Source organism: Lynx rufus, unplaced genomic scaffold (assembly GCF_022079265.1).
Source record: "Lynx rufus isolate CCGP_SWC_20201006 ecotype Redwood Valley unplaced genomic scaffold, mLynRuf1.p SCAF_2, whole genome shotgun sequence".
Lineage (NCBI taxonomy): Eukaryota > Metazoa > Chordata > Mammalia > Carnivora > Felidae > Lynx > Lynx rufus.
Genome location: NW_025814834.1, coordinates 214,819,784 through 214,846,178, shown reverse-complemented (window position 1 = coordinate 214,846,178; position 26,395 = coordinate 214,819,784). Strand labels below are relative to the sequence as shown.

Below are 26,395 nucleotides of genomic sequence, written 5' to 3'. Positions count from 1 at the left end.
TCATCCTTGTGCTTGGAAGCTAGCACCCCAAAGAGCTATTGGGGAGCCCCTCGGTCCCTCAGCTTCTGCCTAGCACTGGCACCCGTGTCCTTTATGTCCTCTGGGATTGTTTCCCAGCTACTCTCTGTCCCAGCCCCCACCTGGATTGTAGACCACTCCATGCAGGCTGTGGCTGGCTTTCATTTTTCTCGTGTGTCTTTACACTGTAATTTTGGCACAGTGCTGGATGAGCCGTGAGAGCTCGGTATATCCTTTCTGATCCATTATCTTCAGAAAGCATTTAATAAATGCTCAGAAGAGAGGAGATGGGTAAGAACAGGAATGTCTGGCCTTCTAACAAATCCTCAGGCTTAATGTGTGCAGGATATGAACAAACAAACAAACAAACCAAGGGAACTTACGAAACACATTTCAGGGTGCCTGGGTGGCTCAGGTGGTTAAGCCTCGGACTCCTGGTTTCGGCTCAGGTCACGATCCCATGGTTGATGAGTTCAAACCCCACGTCGGGCCCCGCACTGATGGTGCTGGAGCCTGCTTGGGCTTCTCCCTCTCCCTCTCTCTCTGCCCCTCCCACACTCTCTCAGACTAAATAAATAAAATAAAATAAAACACACACACACATTTCAAACAAGTAGAACGTTTGATATGATCATCGCTGTAAAGCTGAAGCCCAGAGATGAATTGCAATTAAGAGCAGAAGGATTCCACACTGTCCAGCCTCCCTCTGGCCTTATCGATTCTCTTCCTGAAGGAGCATTTGCCCTCTTCAAGACAGTGTCCACTGGTCTTCTCAACTGGCCGCGAAACTTCTGGGGGGGAAGGACAGCTTTTGTGGTTTTGTCCCTGCTTGACTTTTCTCCAGTTTCTGCACACCCTGCTCCACCCACCTATGGCTGGCATCCAGGGCCCACAGAGCTGCCCACACTAAATGCCTCAGTCTCAATCATGGCACAGAGAGTGGGCCAGGCTGGAGGATGGAACACAGCTTCAGGGTCTGACAGAACGGGGGAGAGCAATTTACAGCCTGGATGACACATATGGGCAAGTGTGTGACCTCAGGCAAGTCACTTGGCCTCCGAGCCTCAGTTTCTTCTTCTGCAAAACGGGAATAATAAAACTAACTTCTCTCCCCAAATGGCCAGGTGGATGAGTTTAGATGACTCAGGCCTCTGCGCTTGATCTAGTGCTGCAAAACGTTAGTGACCACCAGGAGCCACATGCCCAGCTCTGCCGTCCTGCGTGTAGGGCCGCCTCTGGGTGTCTGTCTGCCCCCACCCTCTCTTCCCTTATCCCTGCGAATTGATTCACGCATAATCTGATTAATATGAACAGCAGGCATCGGGACTGGCAGGTCTTGACATTTACTCCCTAGGAAGCTTCAAGGGGGTGGCGGTGGAGCTCCTCCAGCCCGGAGCCAGACTGCCTGGGTTCAAATCCCAGTTCCACCAGTTACTGGCCCTGTGAGCTTGGGCAAGGTGTGTCCTAATGTAGACAAAGTACAGTATTATCATCAGAGGCCTGGAGCTGGAATATTTTAGCATTAGGGTTAGAGTTCAAATCCCAGGTCCACCATTTACTACCCGAGGGACTTTATGCCAGACAGTTAATTTCTCTGTGCCTCAGTTTCTTCCCTCATCGGCACAGGCGAATTGAATCAATAGTACCTACCACACACAAGACTGTAGGGGCAATCGGATATGTGAGTACGTGGAAAACACCTGGCACATAGTAGGCTCCATCATTTGACTATTTCAAACAAGGTCATTCTTTTCAGGTGTGGAGATCGGCTAGGGGAGGGAGGAGTGGATGCACTCGGCTGGCTTTTTAGACAAAGGGGGCTGGACTCCCGGGCTCGCTCCGGCCTCCAGAAGGTCAACCGGACCGGGGATCCAGCTCCCAGCTCCGGTCTGGCCCCGCCCCGCCCGAACCTGGCGTCTCCCGGCCCCGCCCCGCCACTCCTAGCCCTGCCCCTGCGCTAGTCTCGCGCACTTTGAAAGTGCGCGAGCTCGGCCGAGACCCGGGGCCGACGGTTGGCCGGGCGAAGCCATTTGTTACGCTACGTGGGGGGAGCTAACAGCCTACGCCTCCATATTTTTGTCAACTTTTAGCCTTTCAGGCTCAGGTCCTGGTTTTACTGTCGCCTTTAAGTCCGTTCTGTTTGCTCAGCCTCCCGGAAGGGAGCCCTGCCGCTCTGGGGAGAAGGTCGTTGTGCCTCGGTGCGGCGTCCTTCCCCTCCCGACGGGGAGCCGGTGGGAGAGGACGACGGCCGGCGGGGGGAGGAGGCGGCCCTAGCGCCATTTTGTGGGAGCGAAGCGGTAGCTGGGCTGCTCCTGGAACCGTCGCTGCTTCGGGTTCCCTGTCGGGCTTCCTAGCAGCGGCCTAACGGGTGAGTTGCGGCCGCTTCTCACCGAGGACGCCCTGGGGGTCTCGGCCTCCGCACGCCGCGGCCCGTGGCGGACGCAGCGGCTTCCGCCCCCGCCCCGGGAAGGGAGCCGTGGGGCCGGGTCCGCCTGGTCCTGCCCGAGCGGGCTCGCGCGGGCGCGACGTTAGGGGCCTGGCGCTGGGTGGCAGCCGGCGCCGAAGCCGGGACGCTGGGCCTGCGGTGCCGTGCAGCCCGGGGCGGAGCTTCCGGGCCCTGGCAGGGCTCTGTGTTTTCGGCGCTTCGCAAAGCGCCGGGGGACGCCGCCAGCCTGGGCCCTGTGCTCCTGCTTCTGGTCCTCGGGCCGCTCCGAAAAACCCCTCCCTCGGCCGCCACGCGCTGGCTTGTGGGAGGTGGCGGCCCGCGTCGCGAAGGACCTGTTGTCGCTGTCCTTGCCCGAGTGTGGGGAGCCCCCGGAAGTCCCACAGTGAGGAACAGGGAGGAACTTTTCTTCCCGCTCTCTTCACCTGGTTCGCTGCTGCTGTTCTCAAGACACAGCTTCTGCATCTGGTTCTTAGGGACATCAGCTTTCATTCCCACACACGTCTCAGCCTCCAGGATGATTATTTACTTCTTTCTGGCAGCGCGTATCAGGGCCGTAATAAATAACTGCTTGTTTGGTATCCTCTCCGTATGTTCCCCAGCCCCCAGTAACCATCTTGCCACCTGCGACTGACTGTTTTCACTTGAGCATCTGATGCCTAGTAGGCACGCGGCAAGTGTTTATAGCAGGACTGAAATAGCAAGGCATCGTGTTTTGTTAAGAATCACTGGCCTTGCCTTTGCCTCGTTTCGGTGGTAACCCGCGCGTGTAAGAGCCCAAACAGCAGAGATGTCCCCGGAACATGGACGTGGTGGTGGTGTTCACCAGGTGATGATAAGCAAACAACTACTCTGACTCGAGTGTCGGTCATTAATGGTTCTTTTTCCTTTAAGAAAACTAAGAGAAGATGTCTGAGTATATTCGGGTAACCGAAGATGAGAACGACGAGCCCATTGAAATACCATCAGAAGACGACGGGACCGTGCTGCTGTCCACGGTTACAGCCCAGTTTCCAGGGGCCTGTGGGCTGCGCTACAGGAATCCAGTGTCTCAGTGTATGAGAGGCGTCCGGTTGGTGGAAGGAATTCTGCATGCTCCCGAAGCCGGCTGGGGAAATCTGGTATATGTTGTCAACTATCCCAAAGGTTCGTTGCCGTTTGGCTTTGCAATGCTCAAGCGTTTGTTTCTCATTCTAAGTCCGATCATGGCCTCGTTTCACGGCGAACCATCTCCTATAACCCAAGTATTTCTTTAAATGTTACTGTTAGCTGCTAGTCCTAATTAGTGAAAATTGGAAATACAGAATTTTTTTGAGAGAGAAAACTATGTATTATGTGAACAGATGCTGCCAAGTTAATGCCAAATTTAAGGAACCGCTGAGAATGCTTTGCAGTAATCAGCCTCTTGTAAATAGATTCTTTTCAGGTGCCCTGATGTTTTGCTTTGGTTTTTGGTCCTTGCAGGCTTCCATCAGTCATTCAGTTGATCTGATGTTTTTGCCCCTTAAATCGATTGCTGTAACCCAAATCTGAATTAGTGCAACTATAATTTGGGGTTTTGGTCTTATTCTCACTGCCCCTTATCACTGATGTTCTAAATCTAAAAAAAGGAAATACGAAGGAATGGTGCCAAGGAAGTAGGTACATTTCAGCAGAAGGAATTTGCTGTAGTTGATCTCTTTTGTTAAAACGCGATACCAACAAAGTATCATTTTTGATTAGTGTGCAAGACTTTGACTTACATTTTGAGAACATTTTTAACAGCAACTTGGGGTTTTTTTTGTTTGTTTTTTGTTTTTCGTATGCTGTTTTTCGAGCCATTGGCTATAGATTAATATTTACCCAAATTTAAAATGTCATGTAAGGGCACCTGGGTGGCTCAATTGGTTAAGTTCTGGATTTTGCCTCAGGTCATGATACTGCAGTTCTCAAGATCGAGCCTGGTGTAGGGCCCTGCGCTGACAGTGAGGGGCCTGCTTGAGATATGCCCTCCCTCCCTCTCCCCTCCCCATGCTCGCTCTCAAAATAAACAAACATTAAAAAATAAAATGCCATTTAGATGATAACGTGTCAATACAGGTTCATTGGTTGTAACAAATGTCCCATACTGGTTTGGGGGGTTATTGATAATGGGGAGAAGCTATCCATGTGTGAAGGTAAAGGGGGGTATGTGGGAAGTCTCTGCCATCCTTTCAGCTTTGCTGGGAACCTGAAGCTGCTCTAAAAAATAGTCTTTCTAAAAATCTCACTTAGTTCCTTTCCTCTTCCGAACACTGAGGATTTTTGTTTGCTTTAATGTTAGTTTATTTTTGAGAGAGCAAGAGCGAGAGTGGGGGAGAGGCAGAGAGGGAGACACAATCCCAGAAGCAGGCTCCAAGCTGTCAGCACAGAGCCTGACAACATGTGGCTCTAACTCACAAACTGAGATCATGACCTGAGCCAAAGTCAGACGCCTAACCGACTGAGCCGCCCAGGTGCCCCCCAAATACTGGTCTTGAAAAATAACCTAAGATTTTGGTTTTTGTTACAAAATCAATGTGAGTTCACTGTTGAAAGTTTATAAAAGAAAGAAAAAGAAAATTGAAATTACCCTTAAAATCCACAGCTGGAGATAAAAGTTGATTGTGTTTTGGTCCGTAACTTTTAACTTATAGGCATTAAGGTAAGCAGATATGTTTAGTAGGCATAAAGATATTACAGCACTGTTTTTTAACCTGTTTTTTTTCCTTCTTAATGTGTTTTAAAGTCCAAAATGAAGTAGAATTAGTTTTGTTTTGATGTGCCTTTTGAGAGGAGAGAACAAACCATTGTAATCTTGAGATCCTGCAAAACCAGAGGTGGGTGGGAGTCCCTGCATTCGCACCAGAAAAGCCCTTCAGCCATTTATTCAGTCCCTCCTTCTGTCTTTGAGAGCTGATGTCACTCCTTGCCAAAAGTTTTCAGTATCTTATTGTTCTTAGAATCTTTTTGCTTGTCGTTGTTAGGTGTAGGAGTTAATATGTCCTAAGAAGTGTTAAATGGGGAGTTCACTGAGAGATTTCTGCTCATTTTGTTCAGATAACAAAAGAAAAATGGACGAGACGGATGCTTCTTCAGCAGTGAAAGTGAAAAGAGCTGTCCAGAAAACATCTGATTTAATAGTGTTGGGTCTCCCGTGGAAAACGACTGAACAGGATCTAAAAGAATATTTTAGTACCTTTGGAGAGGTTCTTATGGTTCAGGTGAACTTTGATTTCATTTGACAGTTTTTCTTCTCCAGTGAATTCTTTTCCCCGAATTCCTGCAGTTTAGTGACACTGCCCTTCATGTTCAGCAGCTAGTATCTTTAACATTTGTTACATGTATGCATAGGGGATGCCGAAATGGTTCGGGTGCCTGGCGGGGTTAGTTGGTGGAGTGTGTGACTCCTGATGTCAAGCCCCATGTTGGGTCTAGAGCTCACTTAAAAAATTTGGGTTATACTCTTTCCCTTTATGCATATATTCTATATTAACTTAGATTGTTGGGAGATTAAAAAAAACTTTTTTTTTTTAAGTTTATTTACTTTGAGAAGAGAGCGTGAGTAGGGGAGGGAAAGAGAGGGAGAGAGAACCCCACGCAGGTGTGGACCCTGATGCAGGGGTTAAACTCAGGACCCTGAGATCACGATCTAAACTGAAATCAAAAGCCAGGCAACCAATTGAGCCACCCTGGGTCCCTAAAAAAACACCTATTTTTTTTTTAAAAGGGGGAGCCACTTCGCTGGCTCAGTTGGAGGAGCGTGCAGCTCTTGATTTCCATGTCGTGAGTTCAAGTCCCATGTTGGGTGTAGAGATTACTAAAATAACTTTTAAAGAAAGATAAAAACACATTTCCTCTTTTTCCAATTTAAGAATGTAAACATTAGAGGGGTGCCTAGGTGACTTAGTTGGTTAGGCATCTGACTTCAGCTCAGGTCATGATCTCACTGTTCGTGAGTTTGAGCCCTGCATCGTTCTCTCGCTGTCAGGACAGAGCTGGCTTCAGATCCTCTGTCTCCCTCTCTCTGCCCCTCTCCCACTCTCTGTGCAGGCACGTGTTCTCTTTCTTCCTCTCTCTCTCTCAAAAATAAGTAGTTTAAAAAAAAATGTAAATGTTAGATCTAATTTATCTTTGCATTGTAAACCAAGTTGTTAAAATTCTGTTTCATAACATGATTATTAACATCTGGATTCAACATTGACTCTCCTGTTGTTTTTACTTCAAGAATAACTTGGTTAAATTTTAATTAAGCAACTCCATCCGAGTGAAGCCATTCAAATTACCAAGGAACTCTGATTTGGGTGTGTGTGAGTGTGTGAGATTTTAGTAAATTTCAGTGATTTTTTTTTTTCCCCCTAGGTCAAGAAAGATCTCAAAACTGGTCATTCAAAGGGGTTTGGTTTTGTTCGTTTTACGGAATATGAAACCCAGGTGAAAGTAATGTCACAGCGACATATGATAGACGGACGATGGTGTGACTGTAAACTTCCTAATTCTAAGGTACTTTACTCTTTTTTCCTCTGCTTTGGGAATTTCCTCTGCTTTGGGAATTTTTGTCAAATTTTGACAAAACTCCCTTAGAAGACACTGTAGAATAATAGTAAATGTACTTGGAAAAGGTAGTGGCGGCTATATTCCTGAAACATTTTGTCTCGTTAAAGCCTTAGGACCTTCATGCATGCTGAATGTTTTATGTTTGTTTGAAATAGTTTATTACCTCTCTTACTAAAACTTCGTTCATTTTATTCTTTTTCTTTGTTATTTCTGGTGAGTGAACAGTTTCTTACGTGGTTACGTGTTAAAGCACAAAGACAGTGAGAACACATTAATCTTGTCACAAAGGCCTAATTTGTTCCTAGCAAGCAAGACTTATTTGGAGAGTTACCATCTTTGCTAGGGCGTTCCTCAGTCATTGACTTTCCTTAATCCAAATAAACCTTTTTGAACTTGAAACCTTAAGACTTTGGAGGCACCTAGCTGGCTCAGTCTATAGGGCGTGCAACTCTGGATCTTCCGGGTTGTGCATCTGGGCCTCGTGTTGGGTGTAGCGATTACTTTAAAATAAAATCTTTAAAAAATAAAATGTTACTCTTCGCTGAAGCATTAAAGACAAGTGCTAATACAGAAGAATGTATCTCCTTTTTAATGGCTAATCGCATATAAAAGGCAGATCGCTGTCGTTACATCCTCTATCATAATGCTCTTTTCATAGCTCATAAAATATTTCTCATGTTTTTCTTTCCTTTCGATTTGACCAGCAAAGCCCAGATGAGCCTTTGAGAAGCAGGAAGGTGTTTGTTGGGCGCTGTACAGAGGACATGACCGCCGATGAGCTGCAGCAGTTTTTTTGCCAGTATGGAGAAGTGGTAGACGTCTTCATTCCCAAACCGTTCAGGGCTTTTGCCTTCGTTACGTTTGCAGACGATCAGGTACTTTTCTCTTTAATGATAGTCCTCTGACTGGGTAATTTGTCGTGAAGATTTCCCATCCCGCTGATTGCCGTCCTCAGCTGAGCTTTCTCACCTTGTAAGCTTTGGGATATGTATGGGTCTAGATAGTCGTCATAAACCCTTTAGGTATTTTTTCAGGATGTGGCACTTAAGTGGGAGTGTTTTATATCTTTTGAAAATAAGCTGAAAAAGTCCGTGCTGCTGTTACTACAGCTAAAGTCCATTTTACGGGTTTAAATGAAATGAGCTTATTTTTCCTCCCGCGTAGACACTGGCTTGAAATCTAAGTTTGATTGCTACTCTGGTGCATGAGTCAATGGTTTAATTTCCTTTATTTACATCCCCTATTTCTTATAGGTTGCCCAGTCTCTTTGTGGAGAGGACTTGATCATTAAAGGAATCAGCGTCCATATATCCAATGCTGAACCTAAGCACAATAGCAATAGACAGTTAGAAAGAAGTGGAAGATTTGGTGGTAATCCAGGTGGCTTTGGGAATCAGGGTGGTTTTGGTAACAGTCGAGGGGGTGGAGCTGGTTTGGGAAACAATCAAGGTAGTAATATGGGTGGGGGGATGAACTTTGGCGCTTTTAGCATTAATCCGGCAATGATGGCGGCTGCCCAGGCGGCACTGCAGAGCAGCTGGGGCATGATGGGCATGTTAGCCAGTCAGCAGAACCAGTCAGGCCCATCGGGTAATAACCAAAGCCAAGGCAACATGCAGAGGGAGCCAAATCAGGCCTTTGGTTCTGGAAATAACTCCTATAGTGGTTCTAATTCAGGTGCAGCGATCGGTTGGGGATCCGCATCAAACGCAGGGTCAGGCAGCGGTTTTAATGGAGGCTTCGGCTCCAGCATGGATTCTAAATCTTCGGGCTGGGGAATGTAGACGGCGGGGTTGGTATAGACTGGTGGGAATTCCGATTTTTCTAAACACATGGTAAGTATATTGTAAAATACATATGTACTGAGAATTTTCAGAATTGGTCTGTTCAGTGTGGAGTATATTCAGCAGTATTTTTGACATTTTTCTTTAGAAAAAGAGGAAAAGCTAAAGGAATTTTATAAGTTTTGTTACATAAAGGGTTGAAATATTGAGTGTTTGAAAGTGAACTGCTGTTTGCCTGATTGGTTAAAAAAACAAAAAACAAAAAACCCAACACACTACAATTGATATCAAAAGGTTTCTCCTGTAATATTTTATCCCTGGACTTGTCAAGTGAATTCTTTGCATGTTCAAAATGGAAACCATTGATTAGAACTACATTCTTTTCTCCTTGTTTTAATTTGAACCCCACCATATGAATTTTTTTCCGTAGGAAAATCTCCTTTTTTGGAGATCATGGTGTCACAGTGTTTGGTTCTTTTGTTTTCGTTTTTGTTTTTTTTTTTAACACTTGTCTCCCTTCATATGCAAAAGTACAATATGAAGCCTTCATTTAATCTCTGCAGTTCATCTCATTTCAAATGTTTATGGAAGAAGCACTTCATTGAAAGTAGTGCTGTAAATATTCTGCCATAGGAATACTTCCGTCTACATGCTCTCTCATTCAAGACTTCGTCATCACACTGCACAGGCTGCGTCTTTGACGGTGGGTGTCCCATTTTTATCCGCTACTCTTTATTTCATGGAGTCGTATCAACGCTATGAACGCAAGGCTGTGATATGGAACCAGAAGGCTGTTTGAACTTTTGAAACCTTGTGTGGGATTGATGGTGGTGCCGAGGCATGAAAGGCTAGTATGAGCGAGGAAAGGAGAGAGCGCGTGCAGAGACTTGGTGGTGCATAATGGATATTTTTTAACTTGGCGAGATGTGTCTCTCAATCCTGTGGCTTTGGTGCGAGAGTGTGCAGAGAGCAATGATAGCAAATAACGTACGAATGTTTTTTGCATTCAAAGGACATCCACATCTGTTGGAAGACTTTAAGTGAGTTTTGTTCTTAGATAACCCCGTTAGTTGGATGTGTTAAGTGAAACGATACTTGTATTTCCCCTCCCCTTTTGTCAACTGCTGTGAATGCTGTATGGTGTGTGTTCTCTTCTGTTCCTGATCTGTAAGTGTGGTCCTGTGAACTGAAGCTGGTGGGTTGAGAACATGGACTGAGCTTGTGGTGTGCTTTGCAGGAGTACTTGGAAGCAGAGTTCACCAGTGAGCTCGGGGTGTCGCCACGAAGGGTGGAAGTTCTAATGTCTGTCAGCTACCCATAAGAATGCTGTTTGATGCAGTTCTGTGTCCTGTGCTTGGATGCTTTTTATAAGAGTTGTCAATGTTGGAAATTCTTAAATAAAACTGATTTAAATAATATGTGTCTTTGTTTTGCAGCCCTGAATGCAAAGAATTCATAGCAGTTAATTCCCCTTTTTTGACCCTTTTGAGATGGAACTTTCATAAAGTTTCTTGGCAGTAGTTTATTTTGCTTCAAATAAACTTATTTGAAAAGTTGTCTCAAGTCAAATGGATTCATCACCTGTCATGCATTGACACCTGATACCCAGACTTAATTGCTATGTTCTTGCATTGTCCAAAGTGAAAAGTTTTTTTTTTTCTTTTTAAACCTAGTTTTTAATAAGTCTGGGTGACCGCACCTAAAATGGTAAGCAGTACCCTCCAGTTTTTTTATTAGTGCCTCTGTGCATTTGGGTGATGTTCTATTTACATGGCCTGTATGAATCTCCATTGGGAATCATGCCTTCTAAAAATATTCTTATTTGGGGGGGAGTGGGAAAAACGACGTTGATTATTTTCAAATGCTTTGTAGCAAAGCATAGCAGTTGGAAAGGAGGGCATTTCAGCACCTTTTCTAGTTTGGGATTTGAAAAGTGGAATTAATTGCAGTAGGGATAAAGTAGAAGAAACCACAAATTTATCTTGTGCCTGAAATCCATTACAAAGCCTGATAGCTTTAAGAACTAGCAGGGTGGGATGTCTGTCTGAAAGTGTTAAGTGAAATGGGCTTTGTCCTCCACAGGTGGGGGAATAGAGTAACGTTGAATGAAATCGTTGACAGAAAACTCAGATTAGACTCTCACGGCGCATTGTGCAGTATGTAAAAGCAATAATCTATGATTCTCTGTTGTACTTTTTATGTAACTGCTGTGAGAGTTGAGCTTGTTTTCTGATGGAAGAATGTTAACATTTTTGTGTCGGTAGCTTACCTGATGCCCTTCTCTAATTAGATGATGATAACTAGGTTTGTCATTTTTCAAGTTACGTGTTTTAAGCTTTTAGAAATGAAGTCGTCCTTTAGACTTGTGATCGCCACGTTGTTTCGTTACTCAGTTTCCTCTGTAAAAGGATCTTGCATTGTTTTAATTTTTTTCTGCATCTCCATTGCATGATTTCCAAACCCTGTACCATCTGAATTTTGCATTTTAGCACTTGCACTGTTACTCAGCAGCAGTAACTTGGTAACACTTAAAATGGTATTCGGGGACCTCCAAAGACTAAACTGACAAGCCTTCAAGGAGCCCAGGGGTAAGTTCACTTGTCAATGGCATGGTTTTAATCCCTTACTTGCACTTGTTGTGAATCTAGTTTCCGGTCTTAGAAGGCTTTCGATGTGCAGCAGCCTTCTGTTAACAATGTTTGTGGTACTAGTAGCTGTGGGTATTTAATTCTACCCTTAAAATTAAAAAAAAAAAAGAAAGAAAGAAATGAAGTCTAGAAGTAAAACTATTTGGCAAAGATTTGTTTTTAAAATTAAAAGTCTTATTTGGTCATCTCAATGCATTCATTCTTAAAACTTTTTTGAACCAGTTGAATAAAAAATTTGTTGCCACCACAGTTTAGTGTCTGGAGTCTTACTGGAAAAATTCAATTTCTTTTTTATATGTGACAAAGGTGATGGAAAGTTACTTTGGAAAAGTCTCAAGAAGTTCCCCTTTAATATGCACAAGAGGAATCAGGCAGAAACTCAAAATGAATTTTTACATGAGTGGTAAATATTTGGCTAGAATGAAACTCTTTGTTAAGTGTTAGCTATTAAAACTTTAAGGAGGAATAGCCAGCCGAAATGACCTGAGATCTTTAAGGTTAGGTGAGCTTAAATTGTGTCCTTAGGGAAAGTATCTTAACCGCTTGATAATTCCAAAGATGTAGGTGATAATTAGAATAATTTGTTGTTGAGTGCCAGGAGAGTAGCTCTTCATTGTGTATGAGTTCTATACTCAGCTCTTGTGATTTGTGATCTGTTGTTTTAAGTATGCCCAAGGATTTTCGTGTTCATTGTGAGAATTAAAAAAAACTACAGACTTACCTATGCTATGGCCACTTAGTTCTGTTGTCGTAGTTCTTCTTAAGGAATTGCCACATTTGATTCAGCTGTCTTCTGAATTTGAACATTATTTAGGTTATTATTTCCAAGTGCCGGGAACATCCTCACAGCTGAATTAAATTCTTAGCGTTGGCGTTACTAGGTCAAAGACTGCATGCTTTCAGGGCTTTTCAGATACATTGCCAAGTTGTCCTTCAGAAAACCTGTGTTGTCTTTGACAGTGTGAAATGGTGCTGTTCTGTGTTTTTCTCGTCTGCCAGTTGGATAAGTGAAAAATTATATCTCGCCAGTTGATGGCATTGGTTTTGCACATGGGAATCAGTCAATACCTAACCTGAGGTATTGATGTTTCCGTTTTATCTACAAAATCACGATTCTAGGTTATCCCTGAACCAGTACTGCTATAATATATAAAGCTCTGTTAGAGATCAAGAACAAGTCCCCAGACAATGGAAGAGTTGTCAGAGAACATGAACGGGCAGTTTATGGAAATGCAGATATCTGGTGCAGATACTGCCCTTTGTAAGTCATGAAATGCAGATTTAACTGGTGATTTTCTGTGGGATTGGCACAGGTGATCTCACTTGCCTATGTCCCCTCGAATCCGGCAGGAAGCGGTGAGAAGCCCCAAGGGAGGGGCACCTGTGGTGGCCTTCTTCCCCGAAGTTTGCTTTTGGTTTTGGCGGTAGGGCAGTAACTGCCGTGCTAATGTCTCTCGGGTCACGTTGCTGCTACGGTCTTTTAAAGGGGTTTCTAAAAAGAATCCTTTTCTGATTGAAGACACAACGAATTAAAAGTTATTAATTATGTTCTTGATCCAGGGAATATAGTTAACAACTTTTGTGTAGACCCCATACTGGTTTGCTTCCCCACAATTCATGGAACCCCAGGACACTATTCCTCCCACAAACCATGTCTGTGTCTCGTTATCTAGAAACACTAATGCCCCTCCACTGTCCCCTTTGCAGCTGTCCTTGCCCCCGCCTTCTAAGCCAGCGCAAAGCATGTTTTCTGTCACCCTTCCCCCTGGATAGGGCTGCTTTTCATACGCAGCAGTACATTTCTGGTGATCGACAGTTGGAATGTCAACAAACATTAGACTCCTGGCAAGAAAACCCCTTTGGGTTAATCCCCATCCAGACACGGTTCCAATGTCATTTGTCCTCATGAAGGATTCGGCTTCTTTTCGTGGCAAACAGATAGGCAGGATGTTGCTGTTGATTACAACTCTGTTCTTCAACTTAATCAGTGCTATGTCGTTATCAAAGCCAGCATCATGAGTATAGCCTTCGTGTATAAAAATGGCCTCGGCCCAGGCTTGTGTATAATGAGCTGACAGTCTCTTCAGGGCACCCATTCTGATCTCTAAGGAGGAGGCATCTTCTTTTTGCTCATACACAGCGTGAGCAGCTGTGAGGATCCAGTTGTCCTGTAGGAGTGCGCCTGCTGCCGTAGTTCGACCTAGTAATAGGACTTGCCAGGGAAAATCGCCACGCTTTGCGTTTTGCCCTCCATATATACGCCCTCTTACGGTGCGAGTTGATATTCCACAAACTAGGGAAAGAAGCAGATACATAGAGCCTTTATAGAAACCCAGTGGTGTTTTTTTTCCGTAATCATTCCCACTTTGGAATTGTATCTATTTAATATCATCCAAAAATATCATCGGGTGAATTGGTGGGTGTCCACCCACACGGGCAAGTGAGACTGCTTTAAAACGGCACAGTTCGAACCTGAGGAGGAAACCTTTTGGTATTAGCATTAGCTCCTCAGAAAATGAGGTGTATGAAAATTAGCTTTTAGAAACTAATTTGTTTTGCTGAAATAATTTGGCCTACACGATAGGGAGTATTAATAGGGCAGACAGGAATTGTCTGGGCTGATGTACTGGGGTGATGTGATTACAAATCCAGTGAAAGGAAATAACCTTTTCATTGCTTCTGTTTTCCTGCTTGTAAAATGGGGTATTTACCCTGTAGTTCTGGGAAAGCAGGAACTAAGGTCACTGTTGCAGGATTTGCAAAATCACTTTCGCCTTTGAACATTTAAACGTTTTGCAAATCAGAATGTTGGCAGTTGTAGCCAGGAACCTTCAGGTTCGGAAATTACTATTTTAGTCTAGTTGGTTCTTCCAAACTAGATTTTCCTGTGTGTATTGCTAACTAAATACACTCAATGTAGCAAATATGTCTCCTGTTGTGGCAGAATACTTGCACTAAAACGTACAAATGTTGTGTCAGCTAAGATGTAGTTTTTTTAAGAAAACTAATTTAAGCCAGATAACGCAGGAGTAATGAATACATTATTACCTTTCTGATTTTTTTTTTAATCGCTGTACTCAACTACATCTTCAGAGCCAATTCTGGCAAAAAAAATTTTTTTTGGGTACTATTCAAAAGGCAGATTGCATTAATGTTTAAAAACTAGATGTCGTTGAAAACAGTTGCTAGGGAAATGAGTTATTAGCTTTGGGTTTTAATAGTTTCACAGAGAAGAAAAAGTTAACTCCACAGCAGGACTTGTGTTTATAAATGTAAATGGTTCAAGATAATTCTTAAAATCGTTTCATTTTTTACGCTCGCCTAGTTGTGAAGTCAAAAATAGTCCAGTGACTGACGTGCAGTCGGCACCTAGCAGCCCCTCCGCATGGAAAGGGGAGAGTGAGAACGTGTTATCTGGAAATAATAACTTGGTGTAAGAGCCAAGTGCTGAGGTTCCATTTCTGCCCAACACCAGCCAGAGCTCCGCTCGCCTCCCGCCCAGCTGTACTTTCCATCAATTACGCGTCTCTTGTGTAAATGTATCCATTACCAGGCTCACAGACTGGGAGCGATTTTTCTCCTTTGGAGCTCGTCCAGAATCCATCAGCCCCACACACATATTTACCTGCAAATCATTGGAAAAGCAAAAATGTTTAACTGCATGGAGAAGGTGGTTGTCATTTGCTTGAATAGCCCCTTGAAGAATGTTGATTCTGGAGCATCATCGGGAAAGAGAGGTGTCTGAATAACCATTTTACATGATTTCATAAATAGGAGGTCTCTGCATTAACCATGTTTGCCTGCAAAGTGGAAACCTTTTAGATGTGTAACTTGAATATGTATCAAGATCTCAAGTGCTTAATGATAAGGTTTTGACTTGTTAAATTAAACCATTTGGAATATATTGTGTGTTTGTAGTAGTCATTTACTAGATAAGATCTGTTTTCAGATTCTTGCAAATTGACATTAAAGTCACTTGAGCTGTAATACTTCACTTAGCGGGCGGGGGTAGTGCCTTTTAATCTTCCCCGCAGCCTTAGCCAAAAATGTTGGCTAAAGTTTATTTTCAGATCCCGAGGGTTTAGGTTCCAAATCACTCACCCCCAACTTTGAGCACTTTGCTTACCATCCTCCGATCTCATCGTGTAGAAGATCTCGTTACAGCGGTATTGAATCTCCGCCTTGTATGTGGTCACTTCAGGACCTGTGACGTACTGCACTTGGCCGTTGGGTAGATCTTCCGGCGGGCCGCAATCCACAACTGGTAAGGGGAGAGGGAGGAGTCAGGTCGCACTAACCTGATTTGTGTCCAGCGCTGACCGCGAAAGGCCAGACGGGCAGGTGGCTGTGCTGCTGGGCGCTGTGGCCCGAAGCTCCCCCTGTCTGGGAACAACGCTGACCCTCTTCCCTGAAAATGGAGAGGTCGGCCTTACTGTGATCGTAAAGCATCGCCTTCCTCCCGTTCCGACCCGAACGCCTAGGTTGCGGTGAGGCCCCTGGGGTGGGAGCCGCACGGTGCTTTCCAGAAGGAGGGGGTTTGAAGCCACCTGGGACTCCTTAGTGCCCGTGCCCTAACTTCTGACGGAAATTCTGGGGCAAAAGGGCGTCAAGGAAGGAAGAACGGGGCACCGCCCACGCGTCCCTGGAGAGCAGTACTCCGTTTGCAGTTTGGCCCTGAGAGTCAACAATAGGACGGAGGACTTGGTTTGTGCTATAAGGCTCCTTGTCCCAAGTTAACTTTTTAGGAGATCTGGAAGTCCTAGTACCTTGAATTTGCATTAGAATGCTCACCCGTTAGGACACGATCTACCCAGTGTGTGAACGATCTACCCAGGTTCGGAGATGAAGTGATAGGCCAGAAGCCCTACTTCACGCAGGAGGTCGAAAACTCGACACTGGACGTTCTTTCTCCAAACATTCAGAGCTTACACTGAGATAGCAACTTAGCCGTGAGCCTGGTTCTGTGCCGAGTGCTCCTCTGATTCTCCGCAGAGAGGTGCCCACGGCTACCTGGCTTCATTAAAGTGGCCGCGCTGGGGTTCGGAGCCGGACTCCCAGCTCCCAACGCTCCCGTGGTGCCGGCTCTCCTGCTTTGGAACTAAGCATTGGTAGTCTCGGTGGTGGGGCTGAAGCTACGAAGTGAAAGTGTTTCAATTGCCTGTGAATTCTGTGGGAACCCTTGCACAAAATGTGCACAAATACATTTACAGGGGCGCTGACCACAGCAGTGGATGTATTCGGAAAGACCTGGGGACAGCACACATGCCGTGGCGGGGGTGCCACGCAGCCACTAACGAGGGCGTGATTCTCCTAACCCTTGGGTTGACGTGGAAAGAGAGCCCAACAACACGGGGGAATCCGTGCGATCAGACCGAGTCTCCTTTTGCTTGAAGAGTGTGGACTAGTGAGATACGTTAGGATACACACACAGCATGAGAGCTAAAGCACGTGAAGGCACGGACCTCCAAACTCTCAGGGGTCGTTTGGGGATGTGGGCAAAAGAGGCTCTCGCTGTAGGTTTCGGTAAACTTAGGTTTTCGACTTAACTTGCATTTTATCGCTGGGAAAACAACTTACGATGTGATTCTTAACTCACAGGCTGGTAAGTACACCCTCGCTCCAGTTTGGTGTGTATGTGTCCGCGCAGTGACCGCCGTCCCTACAGTATGGTGGCCTGTACCTGTGCACACGTGTGAGAGCGTGTGTGACCGCGGGCGTGTTCTAACAGTGGGATCGCGGGCCTTAAAGTGCCATTTTCTCTTTCCCATCCTGCACGGAGGTTTCATACTTGGAAAAAACAGTTTTAAAGATTACGCTTGTCCAAAGGCGATACTTTTCCTAGTAACTTGGTTCCCGTTTAACCTGTAAGAGCGCCCGGAGAGGCCGGGGAAGAGGGGCAGGTTTGGAACCCGGTCCCCGAGAAGCGGACCATTTCAGAAGAGACCGGAAGCAGGCACGGGCGGCACAAGCCGCGCGGGGATCTAGGGTCACGGGGCCTTACTGCTGCACTGCGGCATCGGCTTGTCCCAGGATCCGTCTTTCTGGCACACGGCAGCAAATGACCTGAGGGGCAGACGACCCTAAAGAAGAAGCCGGAAAGGGTTGCGTTACTCGTTTGTATCGGGACCCCACTCCCCGAAGCTCCGCTCCCGCAGCAGTGCGGGGGGGGGGGGGCGTCAGGGGGTGCCGCACCCACGTGACCGGCCACACCCCCGACTCTGCCTGGGTGCCCATGCTCGCTGGCGGCCCACAGCTCTGCCCGTTGTGTCGCCGATGCCGCAGACCTCCTCTCCCTCTCTAAGAGAGGTGTTGGCGCTGCAGGGATCAAATGGTGACCTCTGCGGCAACTGCGGAATACTTTTCGCTCTCCACTGCAATCCAGGAACACAACACGTCCAGTGCCTGCTGCTTTTTCACCAATTCTTTACATAAAGGGCCAAAGGGCGGTGGCCAAACTTCGGGGAAGGCCCGCCGGCTCCCGCGTGGAGCGAATGTGCCCGGAGTTTTCTAGCATTGTGGCCATCAGCTGGGGGGAGACAGTTACTAAAAATACTTTCCTAGGCCTCGCCTGTGCGTTCTCAGTGATTGCCAGAATGGTTTGCAGAGAACGTGTCTGACTTACTGAAACGTTATTTTAAAGTTGGAAGTGAAAGATCACTTGGGCAGAGCAGAAGAAGCCTTTATGCTTTCAAGGAAGCAGGAGGGTTTTTTGTTCGTTCTTTTTCCCTTCCACCCCCCCACCCACCCCCCAGCAGAAACTGAAGAGGTTTGCAGTGCAAGGAGCTGCGGGCCAAGACCCTGGCCGGGAACTTTGCAAGGTGGGAAAAGTGCCGGGTTTTGTTTTGCTTCGTTTTGGACTCACTCCTCCGCAGGACTGGACTGAATAGCTAACTATCGTTTCCGTGTTATTACTTTGTACCGCTGGGATTCAGTGACAATTTTGAAGAACATAAAGAGGACGTGTTAATCTCTTACCTGGGCCCCTGAAGCAACACAGTAAGCATTTTTAAAAAAATTATCCTCCCTCACCCTTCACAGAGGTCACTATTTATAACTTTGCAGAATGTACCGTTTCCTAGTGCCATTTAATCTTTGGTGCGCCCGGGACTTGTGGCAAGGAAAGGTCGTCACGTGACCGGGGGCGGGGCCTAATTTAATGCCAGGTGGTAGCCCGGGCCTCTCGAGCTGCCTTACGGTGTGAACAGGGCAAAAATCCCTTTGAATCACCAGCTTCGGAGAAGAAAAGGGCTTCTTCTTTTCTTCCTTCCTTTCTTTTTTTTTTAAAGTTTATTTTGCTTATGTTGAGAGAGAGGGTGGGAGGGGCAGAGACAGAAAGGGAGAGAGAGAAACCCAAGCATGCTCCGCATGGAGCCCGCTGTGGGGCTCAAACCCAGAAACCGTGAGATCACCGCCTGAACCGAAATCAACAATCCGGGGCTTAACTGCCTGAGCCGCCCCAGGTGCCCCTTAGAGCTTTCTGCATAAAGAACGAAAGAATTCTTCATAGACCTCTCTCTTCTAGGCCAGCTTATCTCTTTGAATGTTAGTGGCTAATCGTGGGCCAAAGAAAGCCCCGTGCTGACCACAGCTGTTTTTCCACTTGCACCCGTCTGCCGATGCGAATATGTAGCCGCGTAAAAACCGGTCATGATCCTGCTGCGCTTGGAGCTCTGTGCTAACTTACCTGCAGGAGCTCGTACCCAGTCTCGCAGAAGACGGCCAAGCGGTCTTTCAGGACGTACTGGGCTTGCACAGGCGCGAGGCGGCCATTAGGTGGAGCCACCGGACCAGGGCAAGGCCGAGCTGCGCGGGGAGGGGGGGGTGGTTGGAAACCGGGTTTAGGGGTTTTGATGCGGCCTCTCGAAGGCCCGTCTGAATGCAGCCATTTCAAGGTCTTGATTTTATAGCCGGAACACTTAACACACAGAGCGAGCTCGCCACAAGTGGGGTAGACCGCTTCAGAGTTCAAACCAGAGGCCAGATGACCCTGTGGGGCGCGTATTGCACCGATCGGGATTAGTAGCCGCGCCTGGGCCTCCCGGAAAGCCGCGTTGCAGAGCCGGGCACCCGGGGGGCGTCTGCTCTGCCCCGGGGACCTTACAGTCTCTGCCGCAAACCAAGAGAGAGTGTCGCTTGGAGGAAAAGAGCTAGACCCGCATTCGCAGCAATTACTTTTAGCCTCTCTGGGCCTCCGATTCCTCTAGGGGTCGTGAGGGCCGGATGTAAAGGCTAGTGCCTTGCTGAGCGCTGGGCCAGAGTGGGTGCGGGCGACCGCCCACAACAGCCCGGAGACACCTGGGGTTCCGATCCCCACCGGCACTCAGGGAGCCTGTGCTTCCCCCTCGCCAGCACGTACTCACAGCGCTCAGGCCCCCCGGGGACACTGCCTTCCACTCCGGCCCCCAAACCCCAGCCTGGTGTCACCCTCGGCTTCCCCTCTGCCATGCCAGTGGTTTGCTAAGTCCCCCCAGCAGCTGGTCTCCGTGCCCTGGGGTGGCTCTCGGTCCCTTGCTGTCCCAGAGCCCTGCCCACCAGCGCCCCCTGCGCACCCCCCACACCCCCACCCCTCCCCTGTCTCCAGGGACAGCCCTGGTGGCTGCCCGGCACCCAGGCCAGAGCCCTGCTCCGCTCTGCCTTGGCCCTTCACCCACCAGCCCCGCAAACCTGACTCCCCCTTTGAGTTGCTCTGAAAGCAGCACTTCCGTTGAAGATGTGTTATTACTCTGACCTACAGGAGAATGAATGAACCGGGGACAAACCAATCGGTCTCCTAGCTCCGGCCTCCCTCCTCCCGACCAGTCTCGCCCCTTCCCACGTTTCTAACCGAGGTGGCCCAAGGGTCAATCCTTTCTAATGCAGTTTCCTCGTTTAAAAAATGACTCCAATCCCCATCATCCCAATTATCACTTCCTCCAAGCCACACACCCTGTGCTCAGCGCCTTCCCCGCATCAGCCCAGGAAGGAACGCCTTTTGAAGGAGACATCGTTCTTAATTGGGACGACTGGGACATTACGGCTCAGAAAAGTTATGTGAGAGGTTCGGCGTCACATAGCCAGGCAACAGGTTCGTGCCTGGACACACATCTAGGCAGCCTGACACCAAAGCCTGCACTCTGATTTCCTGGATGGGTGGGTGGTTGGAGAGAAGGATGGATGGATGGATGGATAGAAAGATGGATGGATGGATGGGTGGATGGAAGGAAGGCAGGCACTGAGGATGGAGGGAAGGAGGGAGACATACTCTTTCCCCTAAGAGAAGGTGATCTTGCCTGGAACAATCCTTTCTTTTCTTTTGCTTATAACTGTCTTGCCCCCTCTTTCTTCCTAGGAAAACCCTCCATGTTTGTACAACCCCCTTCAGAGCTCCCTTCCACTTGGTAGATGGGATGCTGCCCAAATCATGAATCATTTAATGAAACCAATTAGATCTCACATTCGCTCAGTGGGATCTCGTTTTCTGGTTTTGATGGCTGGACGTGAGGGGTGGTGCGAGAGGGCACCCCAAGATATGACTCTTTAGCATAAGGATTGTTTTGAGCTGGTTATTTCCAGACATTGCAGACACAGGAGAGGCTCTGAGAACAGAGTCGAAGTTTTCCTTTTGTCAGGGAACTTTATGTTTACAAAAGACACGTCCATTTTGTAAGCGTGTCCCCCTCTCTGCCCTAGAAGAAGGATGAATACGTCACTAGAAAACTCATCACCGGAGAAGGCAGGGTCTTAAATCTGTATTACGGACCTTACTATCATTTACCATACTTTTCCTGGTCACGTCACCTGCCCGTAACTGGCTCCCCGCCCCCCCCCTCTTTTGTCTTTAGCTGAAGATGTTATCGAAGCCTGAGTTCTAAGTCCCCATTGTCCCCTGGGTAATCTCCCACGTGTGCATGAGACGTACCTGTTAACAAACTTGTTTGATTTTCTCTTGTTAATCTGTCTTTTGGTCCCAGCTAAGAATTTAGGAGGGAATTATTTTTTCCTCTCTTACAGAGGAAGGAGGGCTGGTCGGGTGGATGGAAGAGGGAGGGACAGGAGGAGGGGTGAGGAGAGGGATGGACACGTGGGCGGATGGCATTTCCTCTTGGGGTACCATTGTCTCTCACAGGCCATCCCCCCCACCCCCAAGCCTGCTTTGTCTTCTGGTGGAATTTGGGACATACTATCCCAAACTACAGCACCTTGGCATGTTGAATATCTTTTTAAACTGAAGGAGTTTGAGAAAACAGAAACAGGGAGATCCCTCAGACCTCTGCTCCCCGGCCCTTTGTCATTGTCACAGTCAGAAGACCCTCATGTACTGTCATGTGACAGGTGCCCTCCTTGTGCCAGGAGGGAAGGAGCATCCTTATCTCTAAAGACAAAGGGAGCCAAGAAGAATCCAAATAAACAGGCCTTTCTAAGTCCTCCTCCCGGCACCCCACCCCCCACCGAGTCTACCGCACTGACCTTAACGTGTCATTTTTTTTCCCGTGACCATCCATCCACCTTTCTGCAAACCCGGCACAAAAGTACACAGGCCTGTTTCTTTGGGTCTTTCTTTCCTTATGACGTCTCCCATGTAGAACTTACGTGAAATAAATCTGGACGTGTTTCTCCTGTTGATCTGTCTTTATCAGTTTACTTTTCAGACCCAGCCAGGGACCCTAAGAGGGTCAAGGAAAACTTTTTCTCCCCCTACACTTCCCAGGCCCAGCTAGGAAAAGTCCCATCCCGTGTGGCTCCTTGACTCTCCCGAAACAGCTTCCTGCTGGGATCTGAGACCCACTGGCCCTCCTCACCTGTGCTGGTGTAGTGGATCTTCCAGCCCGTGTGGTCCCCCGACTGATCCGTGACAAAGGTGATGGTCACCGCGTTGCTTTTTGTCTCAATCCTGCTGGGCAACGTCGTCCCGCAAAATGGGCCATATTCCTCTTTGTCTGTTTGAATCTGAAGGCAGAAAGGGCCCTGTCACCTCAGGACCCGCCAGAGCCAGATGAGGTCCAAATCCCGGGAACCTGACCTTGAGGGAGTCGTAGGGGCACAGGGTTTCAGGGTGCGTCTCCACGTCGAAGGACCCCACGAAGTCCAGGATGATGCTGAACCCCTCCTCCAGGTGGATGCTATAGGAGCAACTGGACAGTTTGGGGTACGGCTGTGGGTATTCAGGGCTGCTGAGCACCCCCGACCGGCCGGTGAAGACCTGACCTGAACACAGGGCTGAGAGAGGGGGTGTTCCTGTGAGCCGGGGCGCAGGCAGCCTGGCTCCGCCCCGTCCGGCTGTCCTCGCTGCGGCCCGGCCCGGGGCCCCGCGCAGGCCCGCCCCACAGACACCTCCTCGGACCGAACACCCCACCCCAGTGGTGAAGGGACAATCTGGAGTTGCTCGGGCTTCCTGGCTTTGGCTGAAACAGGTGACACCCGGATGTACATCCTCCAGGCCCCACTCACACCCCTGGGGCTCCTGGGCCAGAGTCACAACCCCCGGGGGGTAAAGAAGTGAGCGAGGTCACGGCGGGGTTGGGGGGGGGCAGAGGGGGGCGGAGACGGGGGGTGGTGGTGAGGGATCCCTTCCTTATCTACCCCTGACCCCAGCAACTCCCAAGTTCATCCACCACGGGGCTCCCGCCCACACCCGGCCCAGAGCAGTCCAGCCTTCCCTGGTTCCCCACGGGGAACAGCGGGGGCCTTCTCTTGTCCACTTCCCCTCCCACCCTGGGCCTGGGCTCCGCCCCAGGGGGGTTGGTTGAGGGAAGTTCAAGTTCACACTGATCAAGCGTGTCTGGTGCCCTTTCCCCACTGGGCCAGCTGATCGTGCACTTGCTGAGGGAGCGTCTATACCAGCCATGGGAGGTGTCCGACCACCCCTGCCCCAGGCTGTAGACAGGGGGTGTGGGCATTTGAGCCGGGAGATTTCCAGAACTGAGGAGTCCCAGCACGGCCTTCCTTGCTCTGTGTGGCTGCTCCCCAGGGGCAGAGGGAACAGCCCCTGGGTGTGGGGGACCAGACCCCCCATCAACACAATCTCGCCGGGCCTCTCTGCTCGGGGTCAGGCTCCCCCAGCCCAGCACACGTGGGACAGGAGCCATCCTCTGAACAGGAGCTGGTCTCAGGATGCTCCCAGCTCAGCCCCTGGGGACCTAGTGGGGCGTAGAGAGAGCTCGGTTTCCCTGTGTGAACTCAGGCCAGCCCTCGCCCCTCTCTGGGCCTCAGTGCCCCACCTTCCAAATGGACTGGGGGCTGCCGAGTAGGCCTTTCCAGCAAAGAGGCCCGTGGCCCGTGGAGGGGACTCCCACTGACCGAGGTGCCTCCAGGCCTCGGCGAGGGTAGGGAGAGAGGGGAGGCGGCCAGGGTGCACACCACGGCCCTCTCCCCACAGGGCCCCCCAAGAGACACGAAGCAGAAGTAGAGGTGGAGGCAGGTTTATTGTTAGGCCCGGGGATGGGGCGGTCGGGGGGGCTGCAGCAATCTCGGCCCGACCCAGACCGGAGCCGGAGGTGAGGCTAGGGGCTCTCCTCTGGAAGAGAGAACAGAGAGACAGGGAGAGACACTGGGAGAGAGACACTGAGCAGGGGGAGGCGGGGTCAGCACTGAGGCTGGGGGCCGCCCTCTCGCCAGGACACCCCCGGGGTTTCCTGCCGTCTGGCCACCTGGCGCCTGGCAGGAGTTCAGAGGGGGCGGGCAGTAGAGGCCGAAGGGGCTGGCCTGCTGGGAACCAGCCGCTTTGAGCACGCCCTGTCCACACTGGGAAGTTTTGTGCAGGGAAGCTTGTGTGAGCCAGGCCCGCGTCCCCCACTCTTCCCATCTGGGGGCCCAGGGCGGCTGTATGGGGGCGGGGGGGTGCCCGGAGCCCAGACGGGATACACGGTGGGGGCCTAACACATGCGATTTAAGGGAACGGGCTGAGGACCAATGGCCGAGCCGAGGGCAGAGGGAATGTGAGTGGATGGGACACACGGCAGGAGGGGACAGAAGATCAAAGGTGGGCCGGCGGCCTGCCAGGAGAAGTGCCGAGTGGGCCAAGGCCAGGGGTCCCTCCGGAGCCCCGGGCAGAGCGGCTATGGCCTTGAGGAGCTGGCTGTATCCTGGGCCAAGGTGGGGGCTGGGCTGGGGGCCGTGTCCGCCCCGCCCCCACGGCCACAGCTCACCTGAGCACGTGCGCTTGTTGCGGTGGAGAACGTAGCCCGCGCGGCAGGAGCAGTAGAAGCCACCCAGGTGGTTGTGGCAGTGGTGGTGGCAAGGAGGCGCCTCTCCTGGGGGCACCTGGCACTCGTCGATGTCTGGGGGAGGAGCGGGCCAGGCGGGTGGTCAGAGGGAAGGAGACGAGGCCGATCTGGGGCCTCACGGCTGAGCCGAGAGGAGTCCCCTCATGTCTCAAAGAGGCTGGTGCCCGGCCAAGCATGTTCTAGGCCCAGGGGCACCGTAACGTCCCCGGGACGCTTGGAGGTAGACGTCAGCACCACCTTCTCCAAACCAGGGACAGGTGAAGCGTCCTGCTCCGAGTCACCCAGCTAGCGGGTGATCGGTCGAACCCACCGAGCAGGTTCCGCCAAACCCCGCTGCACCCTCCTGAGGAGCACAGAGAGGTTGAGCCACGTGCCCAAGGTCACACAGCGGGCCCCCCCACCCCGGAGCCGCCATGTGAAATCAAGGGTCAGGCTCGAGGCCCACGCACAAGTACAGTGTTCCGGGCCGTCCGTTCTCGGCGGAGTAAGTGGGCTCCCTGGGCCCTTGCACCACAGGGGGTCTGTGGGCATGTCCCTGGCTCAGCACCGTCAGGCTCAGTCGGAGGGCGGAAGGCATGGCTGTCACCGATATTTGCACCGGGGATGGTGTTGGACTGAGCGGCGGACTTCTCTCCCGCTGGCTTGGCAGGAATCCAGCCTCGGGGAGGTGAGGAGGCTGAAGGGAGAGCTGGCCTGGCCCAAGACAGAGTCGCCCCCGGCCTGCAGATGGGCCCTCCCCCGCCCCCACCTCCTCTCGGCTCACCCTCTGCCGCATAGAAGGCCTCAAAGCCCGTGAAGGGCTTCTCGTTGGAGTAGTCGGAGTGGAAGGTGACATCCAGGCTGGAGGCCGGCGAGTAGAAAGTGTCGTTGCCGGGGGCCCGCTCCGTGTCTGTGCTCTCCTGCCCGCACAGCGTGGCCAGCACCTTGGTCCCTGAGCTCAGCTGTAGGGTCGGGGTCACAGGGAGGGAGGGCAAGACGCAAGGCCCGCCGTCCCTCCTTCCCTCCCTCGGAAGCCAGACCCCGCTCCCACGTGTCCCTGCCCAGCACCCCCCCCCGCCGCGGGGCCCCTTCGTCGGGAGCCCCCAGCCCCCGAGAGGGTCCGGGTCACCCCCCGCTCCGTCAGCACCTTGACAAAGTCATACTCGCAGAGGTAGGAGAGCTCCAGGTGGAAATGGGTGAAGTAGAGGCCCAGGCGGTAGCCGGGGGGAGCCCTCAGGGTCCAGCGCTGGTCCTGGTTGTTGCCATACTCCCCGGGGAAGCCAGGAGATGCCAGGCGCCCGAACACGGGCTCGGGCCACTGCGGGCCCTGGGGTGCGGCTGCCGAGCCCCACAGCAGGCCCAGGAAGATCAGCAGCAGCCTGAGGGCGGCGGCACGGGGGTGGGTGAGGGCCCGGAGGCCTGTCCTCACCCCTCGCCCCTGCGGGGGAGGCTGCTGGAGGGGGAGGGGGTGGTGGTCCACTCACCTCATCGTGCACCCATCCAGCTGACCAGGCCGGACCTGGAGCCTCATGGTCTCACCTTTGATCTGTTTGTCCAGTGCCCGGCCCTGCCCCCAGCCTCCCTGACCCTGGGATTCTGGGAATTGACCCCGTGACTCCGGCTTGCCCCGGCTTTCCGGCAGGGAGGACAGGATGCCCCAGGAGCCAGGAATTGCACCTGGATGACAGATGGCCCCGGAATGAATCTTGGCTCCGTCCCTCACCCTTAACTTCCTCCTAAGGCCGGAGGGGGGCCTCCGCGACAACG

General features: G+C 50.1%; 2 protein-coding genes across 6 annotated transcripts; one reads left to right on the top strand and one right to left on the bottom strand.

The window, feature by feature from the left end:
- The first annotated feature begins 2,277 nt into the window (after window positions 1-2,277).
- Window positions 2,278-15,351, top strand: TARDBP (TAR DNA binding protein). Of its 5 annotated transcripts, none has more exons than XR_006962668.1 (7): window positions 2,278-2,386; window positions 3,356-3,607; window positions 5,519-5,682; window positions 6,821-6,961; window positions 7,720-7,890; window positions 8,269-9,502; window positions 10,236-15,351. XR_006962668.1 is itself a non-coding variant. In XM_047083095.1 (6 exons), the coding sequence occupies exons 2-6, from the start codon at window positions 3,370-3,372 to the stop codon at window positions 8,797-8,799; spliced, it is 1,245 nt and encodes a 414-aa protein (XP_046939051.1). In that variant the 5' UTR covers window positions 2,278-2,386; window positions 3,356-3,369; the 3' UTR covers window positions 8,800-15,351. The 5 variants fall into 5 exon arrangements, 1 of the variants encoding a protein (XP_046939051.1); XR_006962667.1 differs by having other exon boundaries at window positions 10,037-15,351; XR_006962666.1 differs by having other exon boundaries at window positions 8,269-10,506; window positions 11,289-15,351.
- Window positions 12,909-26,159, bottom strand: MASP2 (MBL associated serine protease 2). The gene is made up of 11 exons (XM_047083094.1): window positions 26,113-26,159; window positions 25,776-26,007; window positions 25,413-25,590; window positions 24,572-24,703; window positions 22,447-22,643; window positions 22,226-22,373; window positions 19,132-19,250; window positions 17,449-17,527; window positions 15,574-15,708; window positions 14,998-15,072; window positions 12,909-13,740 (listed from the first exon to the last, which is right to left on the bottom strand). The coding sequence occupies exons 1-11, from the start codon at window positions 26,157-26,159 to the stop codon at window positions 12,977-12,979; spliced, it is 2,106 nt and encodes a 701-aa protein (XP_046939050.1). The 3' UTR covers window positions 12,909-12,976.
- Window positions 26,160-26,395: the final 236 nt, after the last annotated feature.

What these genes read in the sequence shown, in the direction of transcription:
- TARDBP (XM_047083095.1), top strand. Translation starts at nt 3,370, where the DNA reads ATGTCTGAGTATATTCGGGTAACCGAAGATGAGAACGACGAGCCCATT. An exon ending in GTAAACTTCCTAATTCTAAG is followed by an intron (nt 6,962 to 7,719) that starts GTACTTTACTCT and finishes CGATTTGACCAG; the next exon opens with CAAAGCCCAGATGAGCCTTT. An exon ending in TTACGTTTGCAGACGATCAG is followed by an intron (nt 7,891 to 8,268) that starts GTACTTTTCTCT and finishes TATTTCTTATAG; the next exon opens with GTTGCCCAGTCTCTTTGTGG.
- MASP2 (XM_047083094.1), bottom strand. Translation starts at nt 26,159, where the DNA reads ATGAGGCTCCAGGTCCGGCCTGGTCAGCTGGATGGGTGCACGATGAG. An exon ending in GCGAGTATGACTTTGTCAAG is followed by an intron (nt 25,591 to 25,775) that starts GTGCTGACGGAG and finishes CCGACCCTACAG; the next exon opens with CTGAGCTCAGGGACCAAGGT. An exon ending in GCTCCCAGTCTGTGAGCCTG is followed by an intron (nt 13,741 to 14,997) that starts GTAATGGATACA and finishes TTCTTTCCCTAG; the next exon opens with TTTGTGGAATATCAACTCGC.